General features: G+C 40.2%; 4 protein-coding genes and 1 non-coding gene across 6 annotated transcripts; 3 read left to right on the top strand and 2 right to left on the bottom strand.

Annotated features, from left to right (window-relative positions):
- Nucleotides 1–55: 55 nt before the first annotated feature.
- LOC122783143 lies at nt 56–5,487 on the bottom strand. Its single transcript, XM_044047785.1, has 2 exons — nt 1,115–5,487; nt 56–1,030 (listed from the first exon to the last, which is right to left on the bottom strand). The coding sequence occupies exon 1, from the start codon at nt 5,373–5,375 to the stop codon at nt 1,143–1,145; it is 4,233 nt and encodes a 1,410-aa protein (XP_043903720.1). The 5' UTR covers nt 5,376–5,487; the 3' UTR covers nt 56–1,030; nt 1,115–1,142.
- akap12a (A kinase (PRKA) anchor protein 12a) lies at nt 5,396–10,798 on the bottom strand. The gene is made up of 4 exons (XM_044047790.1): nt 10,540–10,798; nt 8,682–8,769; nt 5,448–8,551; nt 5,396–5,410 (listed from the first exon to the last, which is right to left on the bottom strand). The coding sequence occupies exons 1-4, from the start codon at nt 10,645–10,647 to the stop codon at nt 5,396–5,398; spliced, it is 3,315 nt and encodes a 1,104-aa protein (XP_043903725.1). The 5' UTR covers nt 10,648–10,798.
- A 2,961-nt stretch (nt 10,799–13,759) lies between these two features.
- On the top strand, nt 13,760–20,262 carry LOC122782488 (syntaxin-11-like). 2 transcript variants are annotated; one of them, XM_044046812.1, is made up of 3 exons: nt 13,760–13,778; nt 17,876–17,929; nt 19,049–20,262. In XM_044046812.1, exons 1-3 carry the CDS (start codon nt 13,775–13,777, stop codon nt 19,918–19,920), a joined length of 930 nt encoding a protein of 309 aa, XP_043902747.1. In that variant the 5' UTR covers nt 13,760–13,774; the 3' UTR covers nt 19,921–20,262. The 2 variants fall into 2 exon arrangements, with proteins under 2 accessions (XP_043902747.1, XP_043902748.1); XM_044046813.1 differs by lacking the exon at nt 13,760–13,778 and having other exon boundaries at nt 17,922–17,929; nt 18,966–20,262.
- Nucleotides 20,263–20,816: 554 nt separating this feature from the next.
- On the top strand, nt 20,817–24,686 carry stx11a (syntaxin 11a). Its single transcript, XM_044046814.1, has 2 exons — nt 20,817–21,019; nt 21,995–24,686. The coding sequence occupies exon 2, from the start codon at nt 22,000–22,002 to the stop codon at nt 22,885–22,887; it is 888 nt and encodes a 295-aa protein (XP_043902749.1). The 5' UTR covers nt 20,817–21,019; nt 21,995–21,999; the 3' UTR covers nt 22,888–24,686.
- On the top strand, nt 24,347–24,429 carry trnal-uaa. Its single transcript has one exon. It is a non-coding gene; the product is annotated as a tRNA-Leu (tRNA).
- Nucleotides 24,687–25,895: the final 1,209 nt, after the last annotated feature.

Raw genomic sequence — 25,895 nt, 5'->3', positions numbered from 1 at the left:
AATGTGAAAACCAACGCCAGACGTTCAGATATACACAAGAATTTGCAGTACAAACTTGAAATTTACATGTATGAATTTATTCAAATATAATATATTAATACACCTATAGATATATAAACACAGTCGACACATATTGTTTTAGCCACAAACAACCTTTCGCAACAACAGCTTTAGTTATTCTGTCACCCACAGTTTAAACTGGGGAAATAAAATCTGACGAGTAAATCTGCCATGATTGTTAAACATTAAGGCTTTGCTGATTACAGTTAAAATAATGACAAATGCATATGTAAGTCAAATACAGTGTGTTCCAAAAATTATTATTTATTTTTTTTAAACTAACATGCTCCTGTCATTTTCTTTCCAACTTAGACTTGTCAACAAGAATCAAAGTGAGCACCTCGTGGGCTGTATTAGCGTTAAAACACTCGTCATGTATAAGGTGATGCTGCATAGATTTGCATAGGTCATGAATTATGTATTTAAAGCAAAATAGTGAACTACAATACAAAGTGAAAGATGTGAAATATCTACATATACTAATTTACTAATTCAAGAGAAATGAGTGTGTCCTTTATGTGATGCCACTTACATCCTGAATAATGGTTTTGATACTTTTGCAAAATGTTCTTGTAGCATGTAACCATAATAATGACAAGTTGTTAATAGAAAAATACTGCCTTATTCTTGTAGACATATACATTATCTTCAATATGAGTAACTGAAAAGAACTGTCATGGTTAGTACTGACATTTTTGCTATGCAGCAAACTAAATGGATACAGGAATATTTGTGTTTGAGCATGTTAAATAATAGCTGGGTAATGATCGATGGGCTGCGCCAGTAGCTTGCTTAAATAAGCACATAACATTAAGGCAGAGTCTTTGCCTTGGTGGGTTTGAAATCAGCCTGAAATGTTTGCTGGACGTCACCCCCCCAAACACCCCGTCTCTCCCTTTGCTCTGACGATCAAAAATAAAGGAAAAACATTTGCTCTTTCCTGTCGTTCTCTTGCTTCTGCCAGTCCAACCTTGAAAGAGAAGATGAAAACATTCTATTAAATAATTTGCATTTTCAAATATCATAATATCAGTGAATAAGTGAAGATTCTTACCGATTAGTAACACTGAAGTTACACATACTCAATCCCACTCCATTATAGCGGTGCTTGCCATTGCAGTTGCTGAATCTTCGAGTGCGACAGCAAAATCTTCGCCCTCACTCTCGATTTCAAAGGTTCCTCTTTGTTCGAGTGTTTGTTGATTTTCTTCTTCCTTGACCATGGAAGTGGCAGTCCTGTCAAAGTCAGGTTCTGGTACAGACATTTCCTCCTGGTTGCTCTCCTGCTGATGCTCTGGAGGTTCATCTGTCTCATGAAGGGACTTCTCCGTTTCCTCTAGGTTGTCTACACCTTCTTCAGCATCCATCCATACGTCCTGGTCAGCTTCCTCTGCTTTTGTCTCTTGCTCACAAACTTCAGCAGGTCCTGCAGGACTCAGGGACACTTCTCTTTTCTCGTTCTTTATAATTGTTTCTGTTGTTTCTTTCACTTGGACATTAGCGGTTCCTCTCTCTGTGGGTTTTAATTGTTCTGCAGGTTCATCAGTTTTTACCGCTTGCATGCTGACATCAATTAGCTGTGGTTGATTTGTGATCGTGGACATTTCTGTTTGCTCCACATTAGCTGCTTCTGTTTCTGCGATTTCTGTTCCCTGAACTGTGCCGTCTACCAACTCAGTCATTTTCTGTTTCTTTTCAGGTTGTTCTTCGGGCTCCACTGCTTGAACGCCAACCTCAGACACTTCTGTTTTTTTCATCGGTTCAGTTCTCTCTGTTGTAGGTGGAGGAGAAGCTGGTTCCTTCACTCGCCCGAACTGTATGTTAAGTTTGAATTCCAGTGAAAGGCTTGATGGGGACTCCACATTGCCTATTGAGGAGATTATTCCCGTGTTTTGGGGGACTACTAATCCAGCGTTAGGTGTTACAATCTGACTCTCGGTAATCTGTGTAATTTTTGTTTCTTCATTTATTTTTTTCAAATCTGATAACAATCTGACCTCTTCAGTTGTGACATCCACTTTAGGCATTTCCACTTCAGTTTTAGGTTCCTCCTCTTTGTCAAGGTCTACCTCTCCTGGAATATCGGATGTTTGCACAAGGTCCTTGAACATTTGCTCTTCAGCTGCAGATTCATCACTTGCGACAGCAGTCACATCCTCCTGGCTTTCCCCGACAGTAGTATCCTCAACAACATTTTGATCTTCCACTTCACTTAACTCAGTTTCAGCTGTCTTACATGTCTCTATCACAGTGTCTGTCTGTTTTATAACTTCTTGTTCTAATATGACTGATTCTGACTGGTCAATTTCTTCCACTGATTCCTGGCAAACATCAATAACTTCTTTCGCCTCTGTTATCCCTACCTCTAATGCGGTGTCAACAGTCTTTTCCGCTGATTTGATGTCAACATTTACCACCTGCACTTGAATTTGGCAGTTGTCCCTAAATTCTACCAGTGGTACATTCATCAAGACCACACTGCTGTCTTCTTCTGTCACAGTCACATACTTTTTCACTAAGGGTGTTGCAGTCTCCGTTGTCTCTTTACAGTCTAGCTGACTTACCACAGACTCTATCAAGGGTTCACGGCAATCTGATTTTGTCTCTATCAACACATCAGGTATTGCTGCTGCAACATCTTTTAGATGACAGGTGGTCACTTGTGCGATGATAGCATGCTCGACTGCAGCATGCTTAAACTCAAAACCTGGAATGACGCCCTTTTCTTCTTCTTCAATATTGCATTGCACTGTGCCAAGGTGCTGCGCGTGCGCCCTTTCATGTGTAAATTTAGCATTCTCCAGCAAAGCTGCTGGAGATACTTTGGAAAATACAGGTTTTTCTCTCACCTGAACACAGCTTGCCTCATCATCAACAGAGGATACACAAACTGCTGTTACTGTTTGCACCTCATCGACAACTTCATGAACGTGATCTTCCTGACTAACCTGAGCATTGTGTGTTGTACTCTCTGTTTTCTGATCTTCATTTACCTTTAAAACATTTGCACTACCTCCCTCAGCACTTTCAGTGACTGCTTGCGCAGCCATAGATGATTCTACCTCAGTTTCTGTACTGGTTTCAGTGTCATTTACATTTGATGGTGACACTTCTGGTTGTTGAGTATGTCCAGTAACATCTTCTGCTGATTGTGCTAAAATGACATCCTCCGCTACCGCATGGTCCTGAACATGTTCAGATTCAATAGCAACAGCGAGTTCACTACCTTCAGTCAGTGGCTCTGTTTCTTCTTTGGCTTCATCAATAACAGCCTCAGTGTTTTGTGCTAAAAATTCTTTTCTGAGGGATTGAACACTAACAGCTCCTATAATTTCTGCAACTTGGTCAATATTTGGAGCATCTCTTTTCAGGTCTTTGTCATCTGGCTTGGAACTTACTTCACTTAGGTTCTCTGTTGCCTGGTCTGTGTCAAACATTTCTGCTGCAGGAATGGCCTGTGGTACTTCTGATTCATTAGATGTTTGAAGGTTACCTTCTTCGACAACTAATGTGTCTGTTTCTACAGCTTCTAATACCTCTGGTTCTCCAGTATGTTCCATTTGTGCAGTATCTGTTTGGAGTTTGTTTTCTGCTTCAGCTGCAACATTATATTCAGTGAGAGGCTCTGTTTTCACTGTTTCTTCTGCTGGAATATCTTCTGAGATCACTTCCTTTGGAAGCAATTGACCACTGTCCTCAAAATCTAATGTGGCTGTTTGTACAACTTCTGGTTTTCCAACTTGTGTAGTTTGGGCAGCGTGTGTTTGAAGTCTGTTTTCAGTCCCTTCCTCAACATCATGTTCAGTAAGAGGCTGTGTTTGCTCTTTTGGTTTGTTTGTAACTGTTTCTTGTGCTTGAATATCTTCTGATGTTACTTTCTCTCTGAGCAACTGACCACCGCCATCCTTCTCTAAATTTAATTTGGCTGTTTGTGCAGCTTCTAACACTTGTGGTTCTTTAGTATGCAATGTTTGGGCTGCATCTTCTTGGAATTTGTTTCCTGTCTCAGCAGCGATATCATATTCAGTGAGAGGCTGTGTGTCCTCCTTTGATTCGTCTGTAATTGATTCTCCTGCTGCAGAATCTTCTGAGATCACTTGCTTTGCAAGGAGTTGACCACTGTTGTCCTCTAAATCCAATGTGGCTGTTTGTGCAGCTTCTACCACTTGTGGTTCTTTATTATTCAATGTTTGGGCTGCATCTTCTTGGAATTTGTTTCTTGTCTCAGCAGCGATATCATATTCAGTGAGAGGCTGTGTGTCCTCCTTTGATTCGTCTGTAATTGATTCTCCTGCTGCAGAATCTTCTGAGATCACTTGCTTTGCAAGGAGTTGACCACTGTTGTCCTCTAAATCCAATGTGGCTGTTTGTGCAGCTTCTAACACTTGTGGTTCTTTATTATTCAATGTTTGGGCAGCATCTTCTTGGAATTTGTTTTCCGTCTCAGCAGCGATATCATATTCAGTGAGAGGCAGTGTTTCCTCCTTTGATTTGTCTGTAATTGATTCTCCTGCTGCAGAATCTTCTGAGATCACTTGCTTTGCAAGTTGACCACTGTTGTCCTCTAAATCCAATGTGGCTTTTTGTGCAGCTTCTAACACTTGTTCAGTTTGGGCATCATCTGTTTGAAGTCTGTTTTCAGTCTCTTCCTGAACATCACATTCAGTGAGAGGCTGTGTTTCTTCATTTGGTTTGTCTGTAACTGTTTCTTGTGCTTGAATATCACCTAATGTTACTTCTTTTTCAAGCAACTGACCACTGACTTCCTCTAGATTTAATGTGGTTATTTGAACAACTTCTAACACTTGTATTTCTTCAGTGGGTTCGTTTTGGGGAGCATTTGTCATTTTATTTTCTGTCTCTACATCATATTCATTGAAAGGCCCTGTTTCCTCTGTTGGTGCGCTTTCTAACACATTTTGTATTTCAGCATGTTCAATTTGGACACCATCTCCTAGAATCTGGTTTTCCATTTCTGCCTTAACATCAAGTTCAATGATAGGCTCAGTTTCCTCTTCTGGTTTGTCTGTAACTGTTTCTTCACCTGTAGTATCTTCTATTGTTACTTCCTTTTCAAGCAGCTGACTGCTATCCTCCTTTGAATCTAGTTTTGTTTGTACAGCTTCTAACACGTTTTCTCCAAAATGTTCAGTTTGGGCATCTACTTGCATCTTGTCTTTCATTTCTGCATCGGTATATTGAGTGAGAAACTCTGATGCCTTGTTTGGTTTGTGTGTAACTGTTTCTTCTGATGGGCTATCTTCTGTTATCGCTTCTTTTTCAAGCAATTGATCAATGCCCACGTCTACATTCATTGCAGCTGTTTGTACGTCTTCTAGTAACTCCGGTTCTTCAGAGTGGTCAGGTTGGGCAGCATCTGCTTGCACCTTTTCTGTCTTGGCTTCAACATTATATTCAGTTAGAGCCATGGTTTCCTCTTTTGGTTCATTGGCAGTAGTTCCTTCTGCTGTGCAATCCTCAGATAATACTACTTTTTCAAGCAATTGGTCACTACCCTCCTCTGAACCTGATGTGGCATCTTGCACGGCTTGTAATGCTTGTAATTCCTCCTCCTCCACTTGTGGTTGATCTTTATTGTCAACTTTAACTTGGTCTGTGATATGGGGTAAGATTTGCTCTTCCTTGTGTGTTGGAGTTTGTTCTTCCTGCCCTGCAGTTCCATCTTCACTTTCTTCTGCTGTTATAGCGGCTGATTCTGCTTCTTGGGAGTCAATTTCCAGGGGCTCTTTTTCATCTTGATGAGTCCCTACAAGACAACCTTCATCTGCAACAATCGATTCAACTTCAGGTAACGTTTCCATAGATGCAGCTTCATTTATCTCACATTGCCTTTCCACCAAAGGCTGGCTCTCACCAGTATATGCTGGTTTTTTAATGCTGACCTCGTGACCTTCATCAACAGCAATTTCAGCAGTGACAAACTCTTCGGTAGGAGCTTCGGACACAATGTCTCTGGAAAGAGATTCATTGATTTCAGATATGCTCTCCGCATGGGCTGTTGCTGAGTGTTCAATAATGTCCATTTCGTCTGCATTTAGACTTGTGACAATAGATGTTGCATCTGATCTCCTATGTGTTTCCAAAATTGCAGACTCTCTTTTCACAAATGTTTCAAGTATTCTTTCTGAGTTTATCTCTTCTGAACACACTGGCTCTGCTTCCGGGCTTATGGAGATGGTTTCCACAACCTGCTCTAAGAGTGCCTCTGTATGTCTGATATCATATTCTACTGGGACTGGTGTTATGTTGCCAGATGTGTTTGAAGACTCTGATAGCTGGGAAACTGCAGAGATCATCTCGGTTTCATCTATGGGCTCGGGCGCAGTTATGGCCTCAGATGTGATCTCTATCAGATCCTCCATTATAGTGTCATCTCTAGCGGCCTCTTCAGCAATTGAAGCTTGAGTGGCAATGGTATCTGTAATTATACCTTCCTCTGGAATATCACTGAGTTGATGATGGTTACTGAATGATTCTGTAAGGTCCTCTGCTTCTTCATGTGAAGCAGGGGCTGCAGGTGGCTCATGCTTTAAATTGTCCCCATTGGCTTGGATTTCCGTTGTGTCAGTTGGAAGACTGTCAGAAGGTAGGACTGGTTTAGCGATCTGATCAAGGAGATCTTGCTCCAGTTCATAATCTGCTTCTTTGGGTACAGGGCTTTCTACATCAGCCTGTGTTTCAATGTGAACCTCTGTTTCAGTTGTATCAAACTCAGACAACGGAACCACAGCTGGTGTCTCAGAATCTTCATCACCTGAAGCTACCCCCTTCTCAGCCTCATCTGAAGATACTTGGTCTTGGTTTTCAGCAGTCTTCTTCTTTTTTCGACCTGGGAGAAATTTCTTGATTGAAAAGGATGGCTCGTCCTGTGTACCTTCGCTATCAGACTGTATATTGTCTTTGCTTTCCTCCTCATCCTTGGCTTTCCTTTTTGGGGTGACAAGTTTTTTAAAGGATTTCCACGTTGATCCTCCTTCACCCTCTGAAGGACTTCCTGCTTGTTTGGGGGAAATGGCTCTTTCATCAGCCTCACTAGAACTCTCCAGTGGCGACGTCTCCTTTTTGTTGACATCTTCAGTTTCAGGTGTTTCATCCTCAGAGTCTGATGTTTTTCTGCTTCTGCTTTTCTTTCCTGATCCACACAAAACAGCTTCCCATGACACAGAGGAATCCTTTCTTTTTTTGCCTTCTTCTGTGCTGTTATCTGACATTTGGTCTCCTTCACTTGGTTTTGCTTCTCCAACTGTGCCTGCAATTTGTGCCTCTTCATTTGTCAACGAGGACCTCTTCATATGCTTTTTTGGAGTAAGAAGTTTTTTGAAAGAGGCCCATGCTCCATCCTCCTCACCTGCTGTCTCTGAGTTTTGCGTTGGACTCTCTTCTTTCGGCATCTCAGCCGATTTGGCAGCTTTCTTGAGCTGATCTGAGTGTTCTCCAGATTCTGCGAGCTTTTCATGACTTGATTTCCTACCTCTCTGTTTTTTGGAAGTTTTTCTAAAACTAGACCCCGATAGTAGCCATTTCAAAGGACTGTCTTGAACTTTGTCTTGAGAGCTTGTGTTTTCAGGCTCATTGGCAGTAACCGTTGCTGTGGTAGGTGATTCTGCTTCATCCATCATTTGACCTGATGCTGCGCAGAGATTTTCCTCTGTTTGGTCCTTTTCTATATTTTCTGTCTGGACTGTAGTTGCCTCAATGTCTAGAGGACTTATCTCATTATCCTGTTGTATGTCTTCACTTTTTTCTTTTGTCTGTGCCATTTCGTTGCCCATTTCCACCAGTTCTCTCTCAATTGTCTCATCTTCTATGGACGTCTTTTTCTTCCGTAGTCCAGAAAATATTCCGGTTGTAAAAAACCTTTTAACTGGCGACACAACCTCCTCTGTCTCAGGACTAGATGTAGATGCTGGATTTAGATCTTCAAACATAGCATCCCGTTGAACCATTTCATCTTCAGCTACAGGTGATGTTGTTGCTGTAGCGACATTGTCTGATTCAGCTTCCTCTTTGGTCTCTGATGTTTTCTCCTGTATATTTTCTGGAATGTCCTCGGATGTAACATCTGTCAGGGTGGGGCATGTTGTTGAATCGTTATCATAAGTTCCCTGTGCGTTCAGATCAATACTCTGCTCATCTTGATTGCATTCGGCTTCTTTTACAGTCTCCTTGATATCTTCTTGTCTGTTTGATTCATTCTCATTAGTTTCGTCAGACACATCTGTTGCTCTCTGGTCTTTGTCGACCGAACCTCTCTTCACACTCAGTTTCAAACTAATGTTACTGAAAAACCTTCGAAAACTGTCGTTGATGTCATTCTGCTTTGCATCCATTTCAATAATTTCCAGGGGTTCTTCTTCTTCTTCTTTATCAGCGTCAGCTTCATTAGGTGTTTCCTTTTCATTTATGTCAACACTTTCTAATGGTGTTTCTTCATCCTTAATTTGCTCTGCTATTCCTGAAATGTCTTTGTCTGGAGAACGGATAGGTAAACCAGAAAAGTATGAAATGTCAAATATTATCTTGGATTTCAACAAGCAATGCATCTTTAAAAATGATCCTGTCTTACAGTGAGCAAGAATAGAGAGACAGTGAGTACTCACCCTCTGCAGTCATCTCCTCTTCACAGTGCCCATTAGCTTCTGCGATAATGCTGTCTGCCTTTTCATTGATCTCCGAGATTATGAGAGGCTGAAAACAAAGGACCAAACATTAGCAGGAAAGTACAGCAGGTATCTCTGTATCATCTGCTCATTTAAAGGTTTTAATAAATCTGACCGAATTTTATGTGACAGCAAAGAATTTCAAGCCTTGAGTAATTACAGTGAACAACACACAAGTTACTGTTAGTTGGGGCACAGTCACTTTACAGTTTAACAACCCTAATTGTCCCAATCTCAAATCCACGAGCCAGATTAGTCTTGAAAGTCTGAGCAGGTGATGGCAACAGAAAAACATGCGCCCTTTAGCTAATCTGTGAATTTCTCTTTAGATTAAGTCACTAGGAACCAGCGTTTCCCTGCCCTACATGTAGAGAAAACACCCAAGTACTGTAACACTGGATGGTCTGCAGCCATAATTTGATTATAGACGGTTGTGACAGTTAACATTGAAGATATACATCATTATATGGCCAATCACCTCCTGTATTAGAGGCCACAAACACACTGTCTTTGTTTTCAGGCATCCAGAGCCAAGTGCCGTGAAACAAGTGGTGTTTTAAACACGTGTGGACACGACAGAGGATATATCTGATCAGCTGTTTTCATTACGAGAAGTCCTATTGCTGTGATCCACTTTGCATATGAGTGGCTACAACATTTTAAACTTATTTCAACTCAAAGATCAACACAAATATATTAATGTACACAGATAAACAGCTCATGTACATTAATGGTTATTTTTAATCTTACAGTAAAGTACAGTCTAATTGACTTCCTGCTCAGCAGGACCCAGTGATAATGTTTTACACAAATAATCGATGTTGCCTTCAGCTGAGTGCAGCACAGGGGAAATTCCATCTCTCCCATGGGCTTTACTTTAGTTCCTCGAAGAACGGAAGGTCATTATTCCTCCATGCTCATTCCCTTGTCCATCTACCGTGCAGGCAAACCATTGCAATACCTCCTAAAACGTAGAACTACTGAGTCTAAAAACTTCCAAAGCAACTCAGCAACCAAGGAGCCAACGTTCAAGCCCCTATGACAGTTAAGTGGTTAACACACAAACACTTCTTTATGCTGAACTGCCACTTAACATGTTTGTCACCTGTTTGTCTGGGGTTTCGCTTTAAGGTCTTCCTTCCAAATTCTATATTGTGTGTTTTTTAATTTAAACCCTAACCCTTTTTGAAATTACTTTAACTGTTCCAGAGATTAAACTCATGTCCCTGAAGCTCCAGAAAGACCACAAAGTAAGTGTCATCATGTCACAACTGCTGGGAAGCATTGCCTGGTTTTATCTGAGTTTTTTTTGTTCAGTCTTGTGACATAAAGTTGTTGCTGTTAAGCACTTTTTGGTCTTTGTTTTGAAAAGTAATACATAAATAAAGTTCATTTTATTTATTAATAATTATTTTACTGGAAAATGTCAGCATGACTTCATTGAACACCTGCACTCTGTCAGAAATTGTTGTTGTGAATTGTGATGAAAAAGCTTTAAAGTGCTTGCTGTTGTGTAGCATCAGAACAGCTGGACCTGTCAAAAGACACAGGGGCTTTTTCTTTAGCTTGGTGATAATGGAAATGTTGGCAAGCAGTGGCTTCACTGTCCTCACTGACGTTAAATCCAACCTCAGCATTTTTTTTGCAACATGCAGCAAAACCTCCTGATGTTTTTTGGGGGTAAATTTAAAATATGTCATAATACTACATGCATTTGTATAACTGTTGTTGGAAATGTCCATACATGTACAGTATGTATACCATGATGTCTGTGCAGACTGTACAGATGAACAATTACCTTATCCTCAGTGTTGTGCTCTGCAGGAGCATCGTCCACTTTTGCGCTCTCCTCCTCAGCCGCTGCATCCTCATTCCTCTCCCGCTGCGCAGACTGAGCATCTCCCATGATCCGAACTGCGGCTCGTCACTGTCCGAAATGAGCCGCACGGCTGACACTGAAAATATTCCCCCAGGATAATGAAGGCGAGCTCCGAGAGATGAGCGAAACAGTCTGACTGCAGCTGGGAAAAGTCTTTTTAGCCAAACATCCTATAATACTCCCACCCTCCCCACCCCCTGCAGAATCACAGCTCTGTAGAATCAGAGCCTGGCCCGGCCCGGATCGGCCCGACCAGGGTCGGCGGCACGCCTCTCTTTCTCTGCATCAAAATAAGAGAGGAGGAAGGAAAAAAAACTGCAGGAGAAACACAGTCTGTGTCCGCAGATGACTTCAGCACATTTACTGTATGCACTGCACCTTTAAATGAACAACTCATGGCATCAGTCAACCATAAAATAACAGAAGAAAACATCATTTACTGTCAAGCTGTGGAAATGCTGCATTTACAGTATAGGTAGCAGTTTGTCTGATTGGATTCAAGTAAATAATTCACATCATCTTTAAAGTAGAGATGAAAGTCAGCAAAAAAAAAAAAAACAATAAAGAAGAAGAAAAATATATTCAAATTATCAATAACAGTGTGAGGAAGTGGCTGCTTTACTTGTCAATCGAGCAAAACCACAAAATACATGATCTCAAGGCACTCGAAGGCAGAAACTTTACAATATTATAAAGAAAGTAGAAGAGAAACGTGTAGGACATGAAAAACACCTAACATACATCACATATATGGCTTTGTTAGCCACTATTTTAATAACATTTTACTTAAGTACAAATTTAAGTACTGGTCTAAGTAAAAGTTACTTTTTTTGCAGGGGACACACATCTCACATGAGTTATTTTTAATTAAAGGCAAACCTTTACAAGATAAAGTGCTGGCAAAATAAAATATGTAAACACATAATATACTGTATCAGTCATCATGGGTCAGTCATCATGGGTCAAAAGTAAAAGTACATAAGAAAACTACTCAATGACAGTAATGTGAGTAAATGTAATTCATCACTTTTCACCTCTGGGCTTTGTGTTGTTGAAGGTGGAGATGGCTGAAGATATTAGCGGGCGTTACTGCATTTCATATTTTTGAATCTCCTCTTCTTGTAGGTTTGGCGTTTGTAGACCAGTTATGTTTGTGGCAGTGTTGGTTATCTGAATGAGTTTGTTGTGGGGTTTTTTTTTAATAAGGAAACAGGTGAGGCAGTATATGGAGCAAGATGGGCTGTGTGTAGCAGAAGTAGGTGGTGTCAACCTGACGTCCTTCAAGTTTGATCTTTGATCAAAAGTGGATTTTGTATCAATTGTGAATCTAAGGTATCTGAAATGGTCTACTGTCTCTATACTGACCGAACCACACTCAACTATCTGCAGCTGTCTGCCTCGACAGAAAGGAAGGAGACAAAAGGAAAGTAGAGACACGAGAGAGAGACCAGGAGCAGTGTTACGCTTCAGTCATGATATTGTTATAGTATTACAATGTCATTTAGAGAAGCAGTGGCATGAATTTTTGCAAAAAGTCGCCCGAACCAAAGGAGCTCAGGGACCTGACTGGCATTACCAAAGTGTCTTTCAACAGGAGAGGCACTTTATATTATTGATTCCCTCCTTTAGTTTATATTTTCAGTCACAATGTCTTTTTCATTTTTTGTCCACCAGGTCTTGTCATTAGTGAGAACACTGTCCTTGATGACAGTTCAGTAGAGTTGAGTTGGAGAACATGTGTGGTAACACGGACCGTTCCTTGTCAGTTTTGTCATGCACATGTTCCAGATATGAGTTGTTGTTTTTTTACAAAGTCTGCTGCATAAAGACTTGAAAAGTTGTAATCTTGAAATGTGTGGTTATTTTTGCTTGAGGAATTAATTGCAGCAAAGACCACGTTCGTAAATTGTGACACACTGGCATATACTGCAAAATAACCGTTAAATCGCCACAGTTATTCTACTGTAATTCAATAAGAAAACATTGGTAAAATAAATTAGTTTATGTCCCTGTCATGTCCAGAATCAGACAGATTCATAAAAGAAGACACAGATTAAGACTGAAGTAAGAAGACGCTTAAAGTTGAACTGACATTTACTAAAAAAATGAATAAACAAGAAACATTTCTACAATTTATTGAACCCTTTGAGGCGTATGTGTGACATGTTATGTTCCGTTGCATCGCTGAGTTCCATGTGTAAGTCAGAGCTGTACATTCAGTCTGACTAATCAGCGAGCTAACCTCATTACCGTGTCTGTCATATCAGATCACGCCAGGATCACGGTGACTCAGCCTCATGGGGAACAAATCACCACCTCCCACATTCATGTGCTTATGTAACTGTAGCCTGGACACGAGACGACTTCACTGCAGGCAAACTCTGGCCTACACTGTAGCCCTGGGGTTCCCACACTCTTATGGCTGAACGGAAACATACACCTGAAAACAAAGGTTCCACATGTCTGTCAGCTCTCCATAATCCCACAGTCCAAACACAGGCCACTTGGAGGTTAGGCTAACAGGAGATTCTAAATGCTCTATAGGTGTGAGTGAATGTGATTGCTTGGTCGTCTCAGTACAATGGCCCTGTGATGAAGTGACCGAGTGGTAGATAATGAATGACTGAATGAATGAATACATTCAAATCGATTTTCAGAATTGCAATAAAGTCACGTCCATAAAATCATCAACATTTTTAACTCAGTGCCGGGTTTTATTTGAAAATGAATTTCAAGTTATTCTGTGGGGGAAACAAATTTATCAGTGTTTGGATATTAAATTGTGAGACATGTGGGCAGAATCAGAGCAGGACAACAAACAATAGCAGCTGATGGCCAAACCCCAAGACTTTCAGCATGAGATGTGTCGAGTGGAAGAAGCTTGTTCTTTAAATAAAAAATAGAGCAAAGGCTATTTATATCTCGATTTGTTGTTGTTGCCATGTTGTAATTGTTCCTCAAATATTTGATTTGGAAATGTTGCATGCTTTCAGATTCTGCATGGTTCTTGAAAACCACTGATTTGATGTTTCCATCCATCTATTAGTATTACGATCATCTTGGGAGCTGTGTTGTCTCCCACTGCAGGGTGGTCTCAAAGGAGAGGCCAGAACAAGAGATGAGACGTTCATGTGACCAGCTGGAGACCACCTGAATGGGTAAATTGGGATAGAGAAACTTGGGGGTATGATTAGAAGGATGATGGCCTGCCTGATTGTAACCTGAGTGGGGATTTGTGGTCGGACTTTTGTGCCAGTCATGGATTGGCTAAAGCAAACGCATGGTTTAAACAATAACAAGAACACAACACCTGCAACCCTCATGTGGAGGATAAAGCGGTAGAAGCGTGTGTCTTTTTCTGTGTGATGGGGTAGACCTGGCCCTGAATCTACAGCTATGTAAAAAGAGTTGTTGGTCTGATGCCAACGTTACTTTCATTGGAAACTGAAAGCTTTTTTTTGGGCTTATGTGGATTGAATATATATATATATTTTGGGGGGGGGCAGCTATCAGTAAAGTTTCCAACTCCTGTCTCCAGAATGAATTCTCATGCATTACGGTGGAGGTTTAGGACATAGACTCCATGTTTAAAGCCTCCTTTGCAGAAAACATCAGACACCATAAATGCTCTGGGAACCTGTGATCTTTATGTGTAATATCAAGTCACTCGTGTGTTTTTCACCTTTACCGACCTACTGTGCGTGTCTTTTGACGTTAAACGAATTTAATTAATTTAATGCTTTGATGAATGGAGAGCATTGTATGAAATCACCCATAACCTGTGAAGGAGAGTGAAGAAGTGGTGACTTTGGAAACCATATTTCACATCTCAGTTTCACACTCATCAGACCGTTCAGTGGTTCCTCGTGCTGTCGCACATGTGAACTTGTTTATTCAGGCTTTTCCTTTGCTTTGCTTTTCTTTGTTACCACCTGTGTTGGCAGTTTGTCTCTCAGTTGTTTGTTCATTTCACTTTCCACAACTCAAACAAGCTGCGGATGAAATCACTGCCACAGCTTCACTGATCCGTATCTGTGTTGTCCCAGATAAACCCTCCCGAAAGACTTTGACTCAAGTCATTTGTTTTCTGTAAAATGAGATTAAGATCAGTATTCTGAGAAAAAAAAATTCTGACTTTTTTCTTTAATCACCTTTTTCTTGAATCTAAAGAATTCTCAGAATTAAAGTCATAATTCTCAGATTAAAAATCATAAATCTGTGATTCAAGTCAGAATTCTCACTTTTTTTCTTTGATCACTTTTTTCTTGAATCTCAGAATTACAAGAAAATAAGTCAAAATTCAGACTTTTTTTCTCAGAATTCTGACTTTAATCTCAGAATTCATGTTGCTTTATTTTATTTATTTAAATGTGGCCCTAATACTCTTCCGCATGAACCTGCAGTGGCTTGAGCGCAGCACAGGTATTACCTATGTTTCAGCCAGTGATGTGCGTCGCCTAAGTTGAACAAATTGAGACCATGGGAAATGTGAGAGCACGGAAACATGTCCAAACCCATGACAGACATTCATGTTAATCTGATCAAATGCTTGCAAACACTGATGCTGTTATGTGAGAGCCTGGCAACCACGCTAATAAGTTGAATTAATTAGAGTCACAACTTTGGATAACTGAAAACAGCTGATGTTTTCTCCAGCAACTTTAAACAACCAAACTCCCGTGGCCTGATGAAGGGGGGGGGGTCTCGCTGAGTCAGTGTGCATGTGTGCACATGTCCTCTTCACGCATCTTAGCATTTCATGGCATCAAATATGCTTTTATATAAGCAACTGAAATCTGATTATTGTCTCCTTTTCTTGCTTTGCCAAATCTTTATTTGTTCTTTAGAACAAATAAAGATTGCAAACAGAAAAGCACAACACAGAGTTATGAAATATGAATAATAATAGTGATCATTCCACTTTTACGTTACATTACATAAAGTGGAAAAGAGCCATGAAAAGCTCTTTACAGATTAGATTACACGCACTGTGTTACAGGAGTTCACAACAATATTGGGATCACGGATAGAAAATGAAATCTTAAAATGACAACCAATTCAATAGATTCCAGTTTCTGTTTCTAAATTTAAAAACACTCTTGTGTGGATTATGTTTTGCTCTGAGAAAAAATCTATAAATGTAGTCACATCATGGGGAAATAAGAATATAAAGGAGATGTTTATCCACTTGCATGTCGAAAAAAAGATCTGTTCAAGTTTACATTTGTTTTAAACAGAACCTTAGTCCTAAGGTTTCCTGTTCACGTTCACGGTCTGAACAGTTTTCACGGTCTGAATAGTTGAGATGTTGGATCACATGCTCAGCTGAGACGACATGTGAGTGAAACCCAAACACAGTTTACAAAAATACAAACAAACTTTGCCCAAATCAGAACCAGCTGACTGAGATGAAATAACTAGATTTGTTTAAGCCACAACTTTCAATCGGTCGTGTCATGTTTTCTGGGGTAGTATTTGCTGTTATGGAGAATAATTTTTAAAATAATCGTATTACTTTACTTCTTAGGAAGTGGGAACTAATTTAATTGAACACAATTCCACAAAACACTGTGTAAAAACATGAATATTTGAAATGTGGCAGACAAAAAACAATTGAATAAAAATGTGTCTGATGTAGGTTTAAGAAAGTCTAGTTATTTATACATTTTTGGGGCTTTGAAGTGGGGGCTTCGTCTCTTTTTGTCTTTTCCAACGTGTTTTCAAAATGTGCTGTTCCAGCATCATTGAATCTATACTAAAAAACAGACTGAAACATGTGACGTAATAATTTAATAATAAAGTAATAATAATTTTCTCATTTTTTTCTCTTCCTGTGGTCACTGCAGAGCTACTGTTGCACCACTGACATCTGCTGGACAAAATGAATACTACACCCTCCTGTGCACACTTGATATCAGTGGTGGAATCTTTTTTTTTTTTTCACTTTTTAAAAATATCTTTTGAGGGTCATATGTTTTTAAATGTTGGATAAGTTTGCCACTAAATGAAATATCAGGAATACAGCCAGTAGTACAGAGGCAAAAGGTGTCAACAAATCATATACAGTACACCCACTGACCACTTTATTAGGTACAAAGGACGAGATGTGGTTTTCTACATAAATTGTGTTTATTTGAGTTTCTGTTGCAAGTTGCTGTTGCCTTTAACTAATTTCTCTGGCCATTGACCTTCTGACCTTTGAACCCACTGACCAGCCTAAATATTATGTCTATTTCTGTCTCATCCTGGTGCTCAGTCTGATCCCCACATGTCTACATGTCTAAAAGTCATGCGACTGGGCGATTAGATAGCTGCAGTTAGTTGGTGTACCAAATAAAGCGAACATCTACAATGGAATGTGAGGTTTAAGGATGATGATTCCTTGTTAAGACATTTAAACGCTGTGTGTCTGCTCTTAGGGACATACATGTTACATTAAATGTTCATTATTATTGCTAGATCATCTTCTTAATGTGAAATTTGACATTTTGTTGTTTCTTTACTCTATAGAAGAGATTGCATGCTTCTGCTGTGTTGACACACGTGTGAAATATAAGTGCAAACCAGTTTCTGAGTGTGCAAACATGCCAGGTCTTGATGGAACGGCGGTTTATGGGAGGATTTTGCAGCTTCACCCCTGAGAATCACGAGGGAGAAGGGAACCACTGGATGAGTAAAACTCACGTGTGGAAATTCTGAATCACATACGATCCACTGCTGACTGTGGAAATTCCTACACACGCCGCCTCAACCGTCCATTTCTGTTAGACTATGTATACTCAAGCTTCTATTTCTGAGAACAAGCCTGCGGTTTATGAAACTAAAAATACATTTTCATGTTATTGCCTGTAAAAGTGACAAAGCAGCATGACTTTATCAGTGGTTATCACACATAAACACCTCAGCTCCTCCCCTCTGAAGGGCAGCATAGCTGAAATACTTCCTCTTTACATGCTTTTAACGCCTTGTGTCAGCGTGTGATGATTTGTGTCTTCACCTCACCCATATTGTCCTTTTTCCCCCCATGATCCACAATCATCATTGTGTGTTAAAAACAAAGACATTGATCCAATAAACATTAACAATCTTCACTAACAGCTAAACTGAGGAGGCGGAGATTTTCCAAAACACATGTATTATTATCTTCATCATGAATCCTTCATGTCACCTCTGTGTCTCCATGTGAGGAATGCAGAAAGTTTTGTTTTTAAACTGTTGTGTCAGTGATCATGGTCAACATACTTTCTCTCCTCAGCTGCAGCACATCCAGCTGGACTTCTCGGATCGGCGTGTCACTGGGCTGCAGAAGGTAAAAGCTCTAATTTGTCTTATTTCATTGTTCATCATTGTTTCCTGTGGTGGTTTACTCTTCAGACATCTGAACTCAAACTACAAAACTGATGAGGAAACAAATTTAGGTCTTTTTTTGAGGCCTTTTCTACATTCTTTTTATAGAAAACCTTTCAATATAATTAGGAATTTGAAGCTAAAGTACTATTGTAAAAAGAAAAAAGCAGTTTCTGGTTGAAAAACTTGTTTGTTTAGTTGTGTGTGAGATTAAATGGCCGGGCAGTTCATCTAAGATTACACGATACTGAGAAACCAGAAGTAGATTTTCTCACACTTACTGTGCATATTGATTACGTTTTCTTTGAAGAATATGATGTTTGTTCGACCGCAAACAGGACTGTTGGACACCTGTGTTTGTGCTCAGTTTAAGACACAAGGACAGTCCCATTTTCCTTGTGTTAAAAGCTCTTAAATATAAACACAAACCATTGTCAAATGAGTTCACACAAATGCAGATTAAACCGATCAGCTCCGCGACTCTCTCTGTTTCCAACGCTGCACAAAGAAAGGGATTTGTGTAATTATCAAAAGCAAGGACGGAGTGAAAACACAAAGTAACGTCCACGAGGAGTTTCACAGCATACAAATAATGTAACGTCAATTTTGTTCATGCAGATTAAACAGCTCACTCAACAATATCAACAACAACAAAAAACATGAGTTATGCACTGCAGCTTTAAAAATAAAACAAAACCCAACAATGTTGATGTTACACACAATGTAGTACCTGAGACACCTTTTTCATAGTTTAACTTTGACTTAGCAACAATGGTGTAATGTAAAGTCTTATAAGTATAGGACTTATACTTACTTATATGCATGGCAAGAACATGCAAACTCCACACAGAAAGGCCTTTGTTTGAATTGGTGACCTTGCTGTGGGGCAACAATAACCAACAACAATCTAATTACTTTATATTTCACATATTTGCCACATTTCTAATTATCTTGTGACTGCTTGTGGAAGTTCTAACTCTCTCTCTGCTCTGTTTCAGACACACAACTGACAGATGCTCAAACGCTGTGGTGAATAAGTTCATTCAAACCTTTTCTCTTTCTGTGTCGTCTTTCTTCGCAGACATGAGAGACAGATTAACGCACCTACATCAGGTGCAGATTGACTCAGAGGGTTTCAGCTCAGTGGAGCTGGACAACCTGTCAGAGAATGCAGCAGCAGCAGCAGCACATTCTTACCAGGACATAGATGGTGTCCTGCATGAAGCCCAGCAGATACGTCTGCAGATCCAGCAGATCCAGAACGACATCAGCGATTTGAAAGATGTGAACCACCAGGCCTTAAACAAGACCACACATGGCAGTGCAACAAAGCGGGACTCCAATGCGATCGGGGTGGATATCAAAAGCAGGGCAGAAGACGTGCTGCACCGGCTGCACAAGTTGAACGCTCTCAGGGAAGACCTGGAGGCCCAGCGTGGCCTCTCTGACCCCACGGCACGTATCGCTCGAACACAGTACCAGTGTCTGAGCAGAGCTCTGCAGGAGGTGATGTCCTGCTACAATGGCACAGAGATGAACCACAAGGAGGCTTGCAAACGTCAGATCCAGAGGCAGATGGAGGTGGTGGGCAGGGAGGTGACCAGGGAGGAGCTGGAGGAGCTGGAGGAGATGATGGAGAGAGAGGAGCTGCAGGTGTTCAGCGACCAGATGGTGGGCAAAACGGCACGCTCAGCTGCTCTGGAGATCGAGAGCCGTCACAGGGAGCTGCTGGAGCTGCACAAGAGGATTGACGGGATCCACGAGCTCTTCCTGGATGTTGCCATGCTCGTAGAAGAGCAGGGCTCCACCATCGACAACATTCAGAAGAATGTGGAAAATTCACACGAGACCATTCAGACTGGGATGTTCCAACTGGAAAGAGCTACGACGTCGGACAAAAACAACCCCTTTAAGAAGATGCTGTGTGGTTGTTTCCCGTGTTATTACACCTGAGTCACAGCACCCGGGTCCATGTGGTCAAGACTGCACCTAAAAATAGAGGATTATAATGATGATTGACATTCAGACAAGGACAGTTTGTGTGTCTTCGAAAATCCATATATTACACTTCAAGGCACAGATTAACAAACAGATATTAATGAAATACAGTAAGACAAATAAAATAACTAAGGTAATCAAGCACTTTACAAAAGCAAAATACAATAAAAGAAAGGAATCATTTAAAACATGTCAACATCATATATTAGATGTTTTTGCATAAATGGAAGATAAAATAATCACACTGATGTTTTATGAGTAAACAATCACAGAACTGTTGTTTTCTTTACTCCAGAATGAGCCTTATTTTTTAAACATCTCTCTAGACATAGATGGTCCATAGATGTTTGTTAATTATCATTATTTTAGTATTGTAGTATTTATCATGAGTATGGGGTTTGTGCAATATGTGTAAAGCACTGTTCACTTTGAGTGATATATATTATTTAAAACAATAAAAAACAATACAAGTAACATATTATGATAATGAGGTAATGATACCTGAAGGCTGACATTTAGCTGCAACGTGCAACTTCACCAGTAGGTGGTGCTAACTCCTAAACTCTGTGTGTGTGTGTGTGTGTGTAACTTTGAGATTAGGAACTGTAAGAATTATGGAATTTAAATGAGTATTGACATTAATTTCGATGGGAAAACTTTGAAGAAACGTCACATATTATATACAAACAAAAACAAACTTGACGCAAACGCTTCTTCATAGAGATTAGAGTGAATGTGATGGATATTTCTTCTTCCTGGACTCAGAGCAGATGCAGGTGAAGAGTGTGAAATGTGGCGGAGGAAGAGGCGTGGTCTTCCGCCTTAGTTCCTGCAGCAGCAGCAGCAGTCTCTGTGTCTCTGTCTCTGTGTCTCTGTCTCTGTGTCTCTGTGTGTTACAGGTTGATGTGTGGTGTGATGACTGTTGATGTTTGAGTGTGTGACAGAGGAGTGGGAGCTTCTGGAAGCTTCCATGTTGAAATGTGGTCACTTAAGTGAGAGAAAAAGAGGAAATGTGTGAGTGTTTTATATCGTAGCTGGAGGACAACACACCGAGGTATGTGCCGCTCTGATCTAATGTATATAACGTATATAAAAACGTTTGTTTTCAGATTCATTCTCTCTGTCAGTGATGTTTTGAAGTTGTTCGAACTTTTTCTTTGATTATTTATCGTGTTACCAAGTTTAAACTGAGTCATTAAGTCGAAGCCTTGTGATTATTAATGTCTATATCTGTGGTATAGATAGAGATAAGATCTCAGCTGAGGAAGTAAGTCATCAGCTTTATTTGAAGGAGTTTTAACAGTCACTGCCCCGTTTCTCTCTTCAAAACAAACATTTGAGTTTGCTCTTAAAAGACTTTTTTAAAATGAGCACTTTTCAAAGGTATGTACTAAGAACATGACTAAAACACTTCCAACCAATGAGTTTGCTAATTAGCCTTATGTTATTAGGTTTTAAATAGTAACTTTTCACTTTAAAGTAACTGACAAAGGTTTCAACATACTCATAATAGCATTATATACATAATACTAAAGTTAACAGTTCAACAATAAAAATAAAAATCTAAAATCCCTGTGTAGTCTGTGGTGCAGATGGTTCCTCAGAGTTGTAGCCTATTTGTTCCCAATTGGGTTGGTTGCTCTCCTCTACATTGGCACCAAATAGTGGTACAAACTTTTATGTTTCTACTGTATATAGCTATATATAGTTTAAAAAGCCATTTATTAGCATCTAATGTAAAGGACGTTCTGGAGTTTATCTGCTATAACTGTTCAGTGGATTTTATTATCTTTGCACAGAGCAAGTTTACATTTTCCAAGTCTTTATTTATACAGCACCCAACAGGAGCTGAGTGTAATAGTTTGTGAGATTTTAGTAAGAGAGGACTTGGTGTGGGATCAGACACTGCTCCAGAGTCTTGGGACAGAGATCGATAGAGCTGATGACAGGAGGATCTAAGTGGAGGATCTAAGTGACCTGGAGTTAAATGTTTTCCTTTCACAAAGTCAGTAAAAAGTCTGTCTTGCAGGCGAGATGAGGGACCGACTGTATGAGCTGCAGAATTTCACTCTGCAACCTGTAGAGGAGACGCACAGTCCTGAGGAGAACTACAACCACCCCCCTGATGACGAGGAGCTCCTGGAGCAGCAGGCCGTCGTGTTTGATGGAGAAGACCTGATAGAAAGCATGCACAGGGAGGTGCAGACCATGAGGAAGAATATTCAGCAGCTCAGGACGGACGTCAAGCGCCTCGGGAAGCAGAACAGCAGGTTCCTCACGTCTGTCAGGAGGATAAGCAGCATCAAACGGGACTCCAACGCTCTGGGGCGAGACATCAAGGTCAGAGGTGAGGCCATTTATGCACGGTTGGAGCAGATGGGGAAGCTGTGTAAGCACCTGGATGAGGAGCAGGGGCCGACCTCCGCTACAGCTCGCATGGTGCGCTCACAGTATGTATCGCTGACCAACACCTTCCACAACGCCATATCTGAGTACAACGAAGCCGAGATGGCCCAGAGGGAGAACTGCAAAACACGCATCCAGAGGCAAGCTGAGATCATGGGCAAGGAGGTGAGCAGGGAGCAGATAGACGAGATGATCGAGACGGGCAAGTGGAACGTCTTCTCCGATAATCTCCTCCTTGAAGGAAAGACTGCAAGGTCGGCTCTCAGTGAGATTGAGACTCGGCACAAGGAGCTTCTGGAGCTGGAGGGCCGCATCAGGGACATTCATGAGCTTTTCTCTCAGATGGCCATGCTGGTGGAGGAGCAGGGCTGCATGCTGGACAACATAGAGGCAAACGTCAGTGCTACTGAGGACTACGTCACCAAGGCTTCAGCTCAGGTCAAGAAGGCTGTGAGATACAAGAAAAACAATCCGTGCAAGAAACTCTTTTGCTGTTGCTTCCCATGCTGCAACTAATCGGCAAATCAGCTCTGTTTCTCTTCTTTTTGTGCTTTAATTTGTGGATTTATTTAAAACTTAAGTGCATAACTTTTAAATATTATAATTAATGTATGTAACCACTAAGCTTATCAGCGCCACATGACTCACTGTTTTTCTCAGCACAGCAGTGTTTAGATCTTGTGTCGCCCGCTGACAATAAGCCGCCATGCACAGAAAGTGATTCGTTTAACGTCAAGACAGATGGAGACAGCAACATTGCGCTAGTAAAGTAAGACACTTGTCCCTGCGTGTGTCCTCTTCTTTTAGGCCAGTTGTCCAGGTGTCCTCCTTCACAACATCCACAGCAAACAAATAATGTTGCACTTGTTTCTGTTCACAAAGACCAAACAGAGGTTGAATAATACCATCATTAAGTAAAATCTCCAAATGTTATGCACTGCAGCTTTAACTGTAATGAATCAATGACTCTACTCGTCTCTTTACCGAGCCAGTTTCAAACCACAAGTTCATATGCAAACACAGTGTTTCGTTAGATAAGGGTGTTACATTTCCTGATTGTTACTGAGAACAGCTTAGACATGTCAGGTCTTACTGCTGTGTCTTTGGTTCATAGCGACAGTGTCATTACTGTAATGCACAACTAACTGCTTTTTCTTATTAACTTTCACATTTCTAAGTTGTTTTATAAACCTATGAAAGTCGTGTTAAGTATGATTTACGCACCTTTTAAACGCAAGTTTATTTTTTTTAAATTTTTTTTTAAAAGAGTGCCACTCTGCGGTCGTTGGTGTGAACCTGGAGCAGAAAGTACGGCCGTTGCCTCACACCTCTTTAGAAATGCATTTAAGACAAAACAGACACAACCTCTGATTGTGGTTAACTTGTTGTGTGTAGTTATCACCACCTACAGACAGGACTTAAGTTAGCTTAGCGCTCAGTGATAAAACTGTCTGAGCTTCAGTCCTCCTTGTTTCCCCATCACGTTGGTGCTATAGGGCCTGTTAGGTTTTCTCTGATATTTACAAATGCATACATGTGTTTTCATTTAGGGAGAGTAACGACAACAGAGAGGATGACAAACTAATCATGTCAGATGACTTTCTGTTTGCACAGCGGGCCTATCCCTCAGCCCTGTTAATGAGAGTAAAACTGAAATGATTGTATATGACTGTGTCTCTTACACCCACTAGGGGAATCCCATTCAGTATGAAAATGAGACGCTCTCATATGTGTGAGCATCATACCGTATGCAACAAACACACCACAGTCTCTTCTTCAGTGTTGAAATGGGTGTGCAATGACTGCACTTCCTCTCTTGTGTGTGTGAGGGGAAAAAATGTACAAACAGCATGACTGGCTTTATTTGCACTGTGGTTTAATTGGTTTACTCAGTCAGACCCGTTCTCCCATTGTTGTGTTGATCTTGTCTTTGGATCATTGTCGTCATCAGTGTGTGTGATGTGTGCTCACAACAACCAGGATGGCCGAGTGGTTAAGGCGTTGGACTTAAGATCCAATGGACAATAGTCCTCGTGGGTTCGAACCCCACTCCTGGTAGAAAATGGAAGTTTTAAAATCAGAATCTTTGTGGTACATGAAAACCCATTGGGAATATGTGAAAGCTGTTGTTGTGTGCTCCCATGTTGGGTATTTCCTCTGCATATAGGGGGAATTAACAGTACTGTACAATGTCTTGCACCACAATTCTCTATCACTTTATTCGAACACATCTGGAAACATATATGCAGTTTTAAATAACCAATGTTAAGCCAAAAAAAAAAAAAAAGGTCCAAAAAATGTTGTGGCCCAAATATTCAATTGCTTACAAATAAAAACTGTCCCTCTGCCACATTTACTTGCTGATCCCTGCTGTAGTGGAACCCTAATTAATGATATTGATTAAACCTGTGTTTTTTCTACTATTTCATGTTGAGAAATATCTTCATTGAAAAAGACATAGCTTATTAGTTCATTCCAATCCAAATGCCAATGATCATAGAATTTGACAGATGATAAAAAATGATAAACCTGGTCATGCCCTGAGACTTTTGCACCAAATTAGAAATATTAATGTCAATGCTACTATTTCTGTCATTTCTATGTTATTTCTACTACTCTTACGTTTTTTTTCCTTTTAACATGTGACCTAGTTTTGTTCTATAATAAGACGAAACAAAGCCACATATGATTCATCACAGTGAAGGAACAGTAGAACATTTCATCCTGTCATGTCAGGACCTCTTTTTTTAATTTGATGATCTGGTGCCACCTAGTTGTAGAAGACGGGACCATTAATCTTTTTTTAATCTTACCATTGTAATGAAGCAGTCATGTCTCCGTTTACAGTAACTGGACAGTGATTTTGGAAACCAGTAGTGCCCACAAAGAGGCCTGGAATTAAGAGTATTTTTAGTAACTTTAGCATTATTATTGTTATTATTATTATCATCTACATGGAGTCTTACATTTTAAAAAAAAGTTATGGACCGTTTTGGATTAAGATACATTTTTTACCTGGCAAGGTCGGGCAGTTTACGGACACTGTGCAGCAATGTAGAGGTTTGTGTTGTTGCATATTATATATATACACTGTATATCCAACTATGAATTAAAAGGATCTGCTGTGTTTGTGCTTATTTGCAACTCATTCTCTTGTCGCATGGTCCATTAACCTGATGAAATGTTGATCTTCTTCAATTAATGTTCTTACATTATCCCCTTGTATTCATCTATTGTTTTAAGTAACCCAGCCAACGAGGGAACCAATTACAGTATGTGAAAGAATACAAATAAAACATGTGAAAACCAAGTCAAACAAATGAAGCTGGCATAATATTGTGGAAAACACATACACAAACACTTCATTCAGAAGGAAAATATCTATACTATGACATAATATACTATGACTTTTTTGACCGACTTTTGACGACATACTATACTATGACTTTTTTAAATGATTTTGGACGACATACTATACTATGACTTTTTGGACCGATTTTGGACGACATACTATACTATACTAT

Source organism: Solea senegalensis, linkage group LG16 (genome assembly GCF_019176455.1).
Source record: "Solea senegalensis isolate Sse05_10M linkage group LG16, IFAPA_SoseM_1, whole genome shotgun sequence".
NCBI lineage: Eukaryota > Metazoa > Chordata > Actinopteri > Pleuronectiformes > Soleidae > Solea > Solea senegalensis.
The sequence above is the reverse complement of the archived record's forward strand: the minus strand, read 5'-3'. Positions and strand labels throughout refer to the sequence as shown.

Excerpts from the sequence above, each read along its gene's own strand:
- LOC122783143 (XM_044047785.1), bottom strand. The coding sequence starts at position 5,375 with ATGAATGTAGACGTGGGCATTGATCAATTGCTTGAAAAAGAAGCGATA.
- akap12a (XM_044047790.1), bottom strand. The coding sequence starts at position 10,647 with ATGGGAGATGCTCAGTCTGCGCAGCGGGAGAGGAATGAGGATGCAGCG. Across the intron at positions 8,770-10,539 it reads AGCACAACACTGAGGATAAG|CCTCTCATAATCTCGGAGAT; the intron begins GTAATTGTTCAT and ends CTTTGTTTTCAG. Across the intron at positions 8,552-8,681 it reads AGAGGAGATGACTGCAGAGG|ACAAAGACATTTCAGGAATA; the intron begins GTGAGTACTCAC and ends TCCGTTCTCCAG.
- LOC122782488 (XM_044046812.1), top strand. Across the intron at positions 17,930-19,048 it reads GTGTCACTGGGCTGCAGAAG|ACATGAGAGACAGATTAACG; the intron begins GTAAAAGCTCTA and ends CTTTCTTCGCAG.
- stx11a (XM_044046814.1), top strand. The coding sequence starts at position 22,000 with ATGAGGGACCGACTGTATGAGCTGCAGAATTTCACTCTGCAACCTGTA.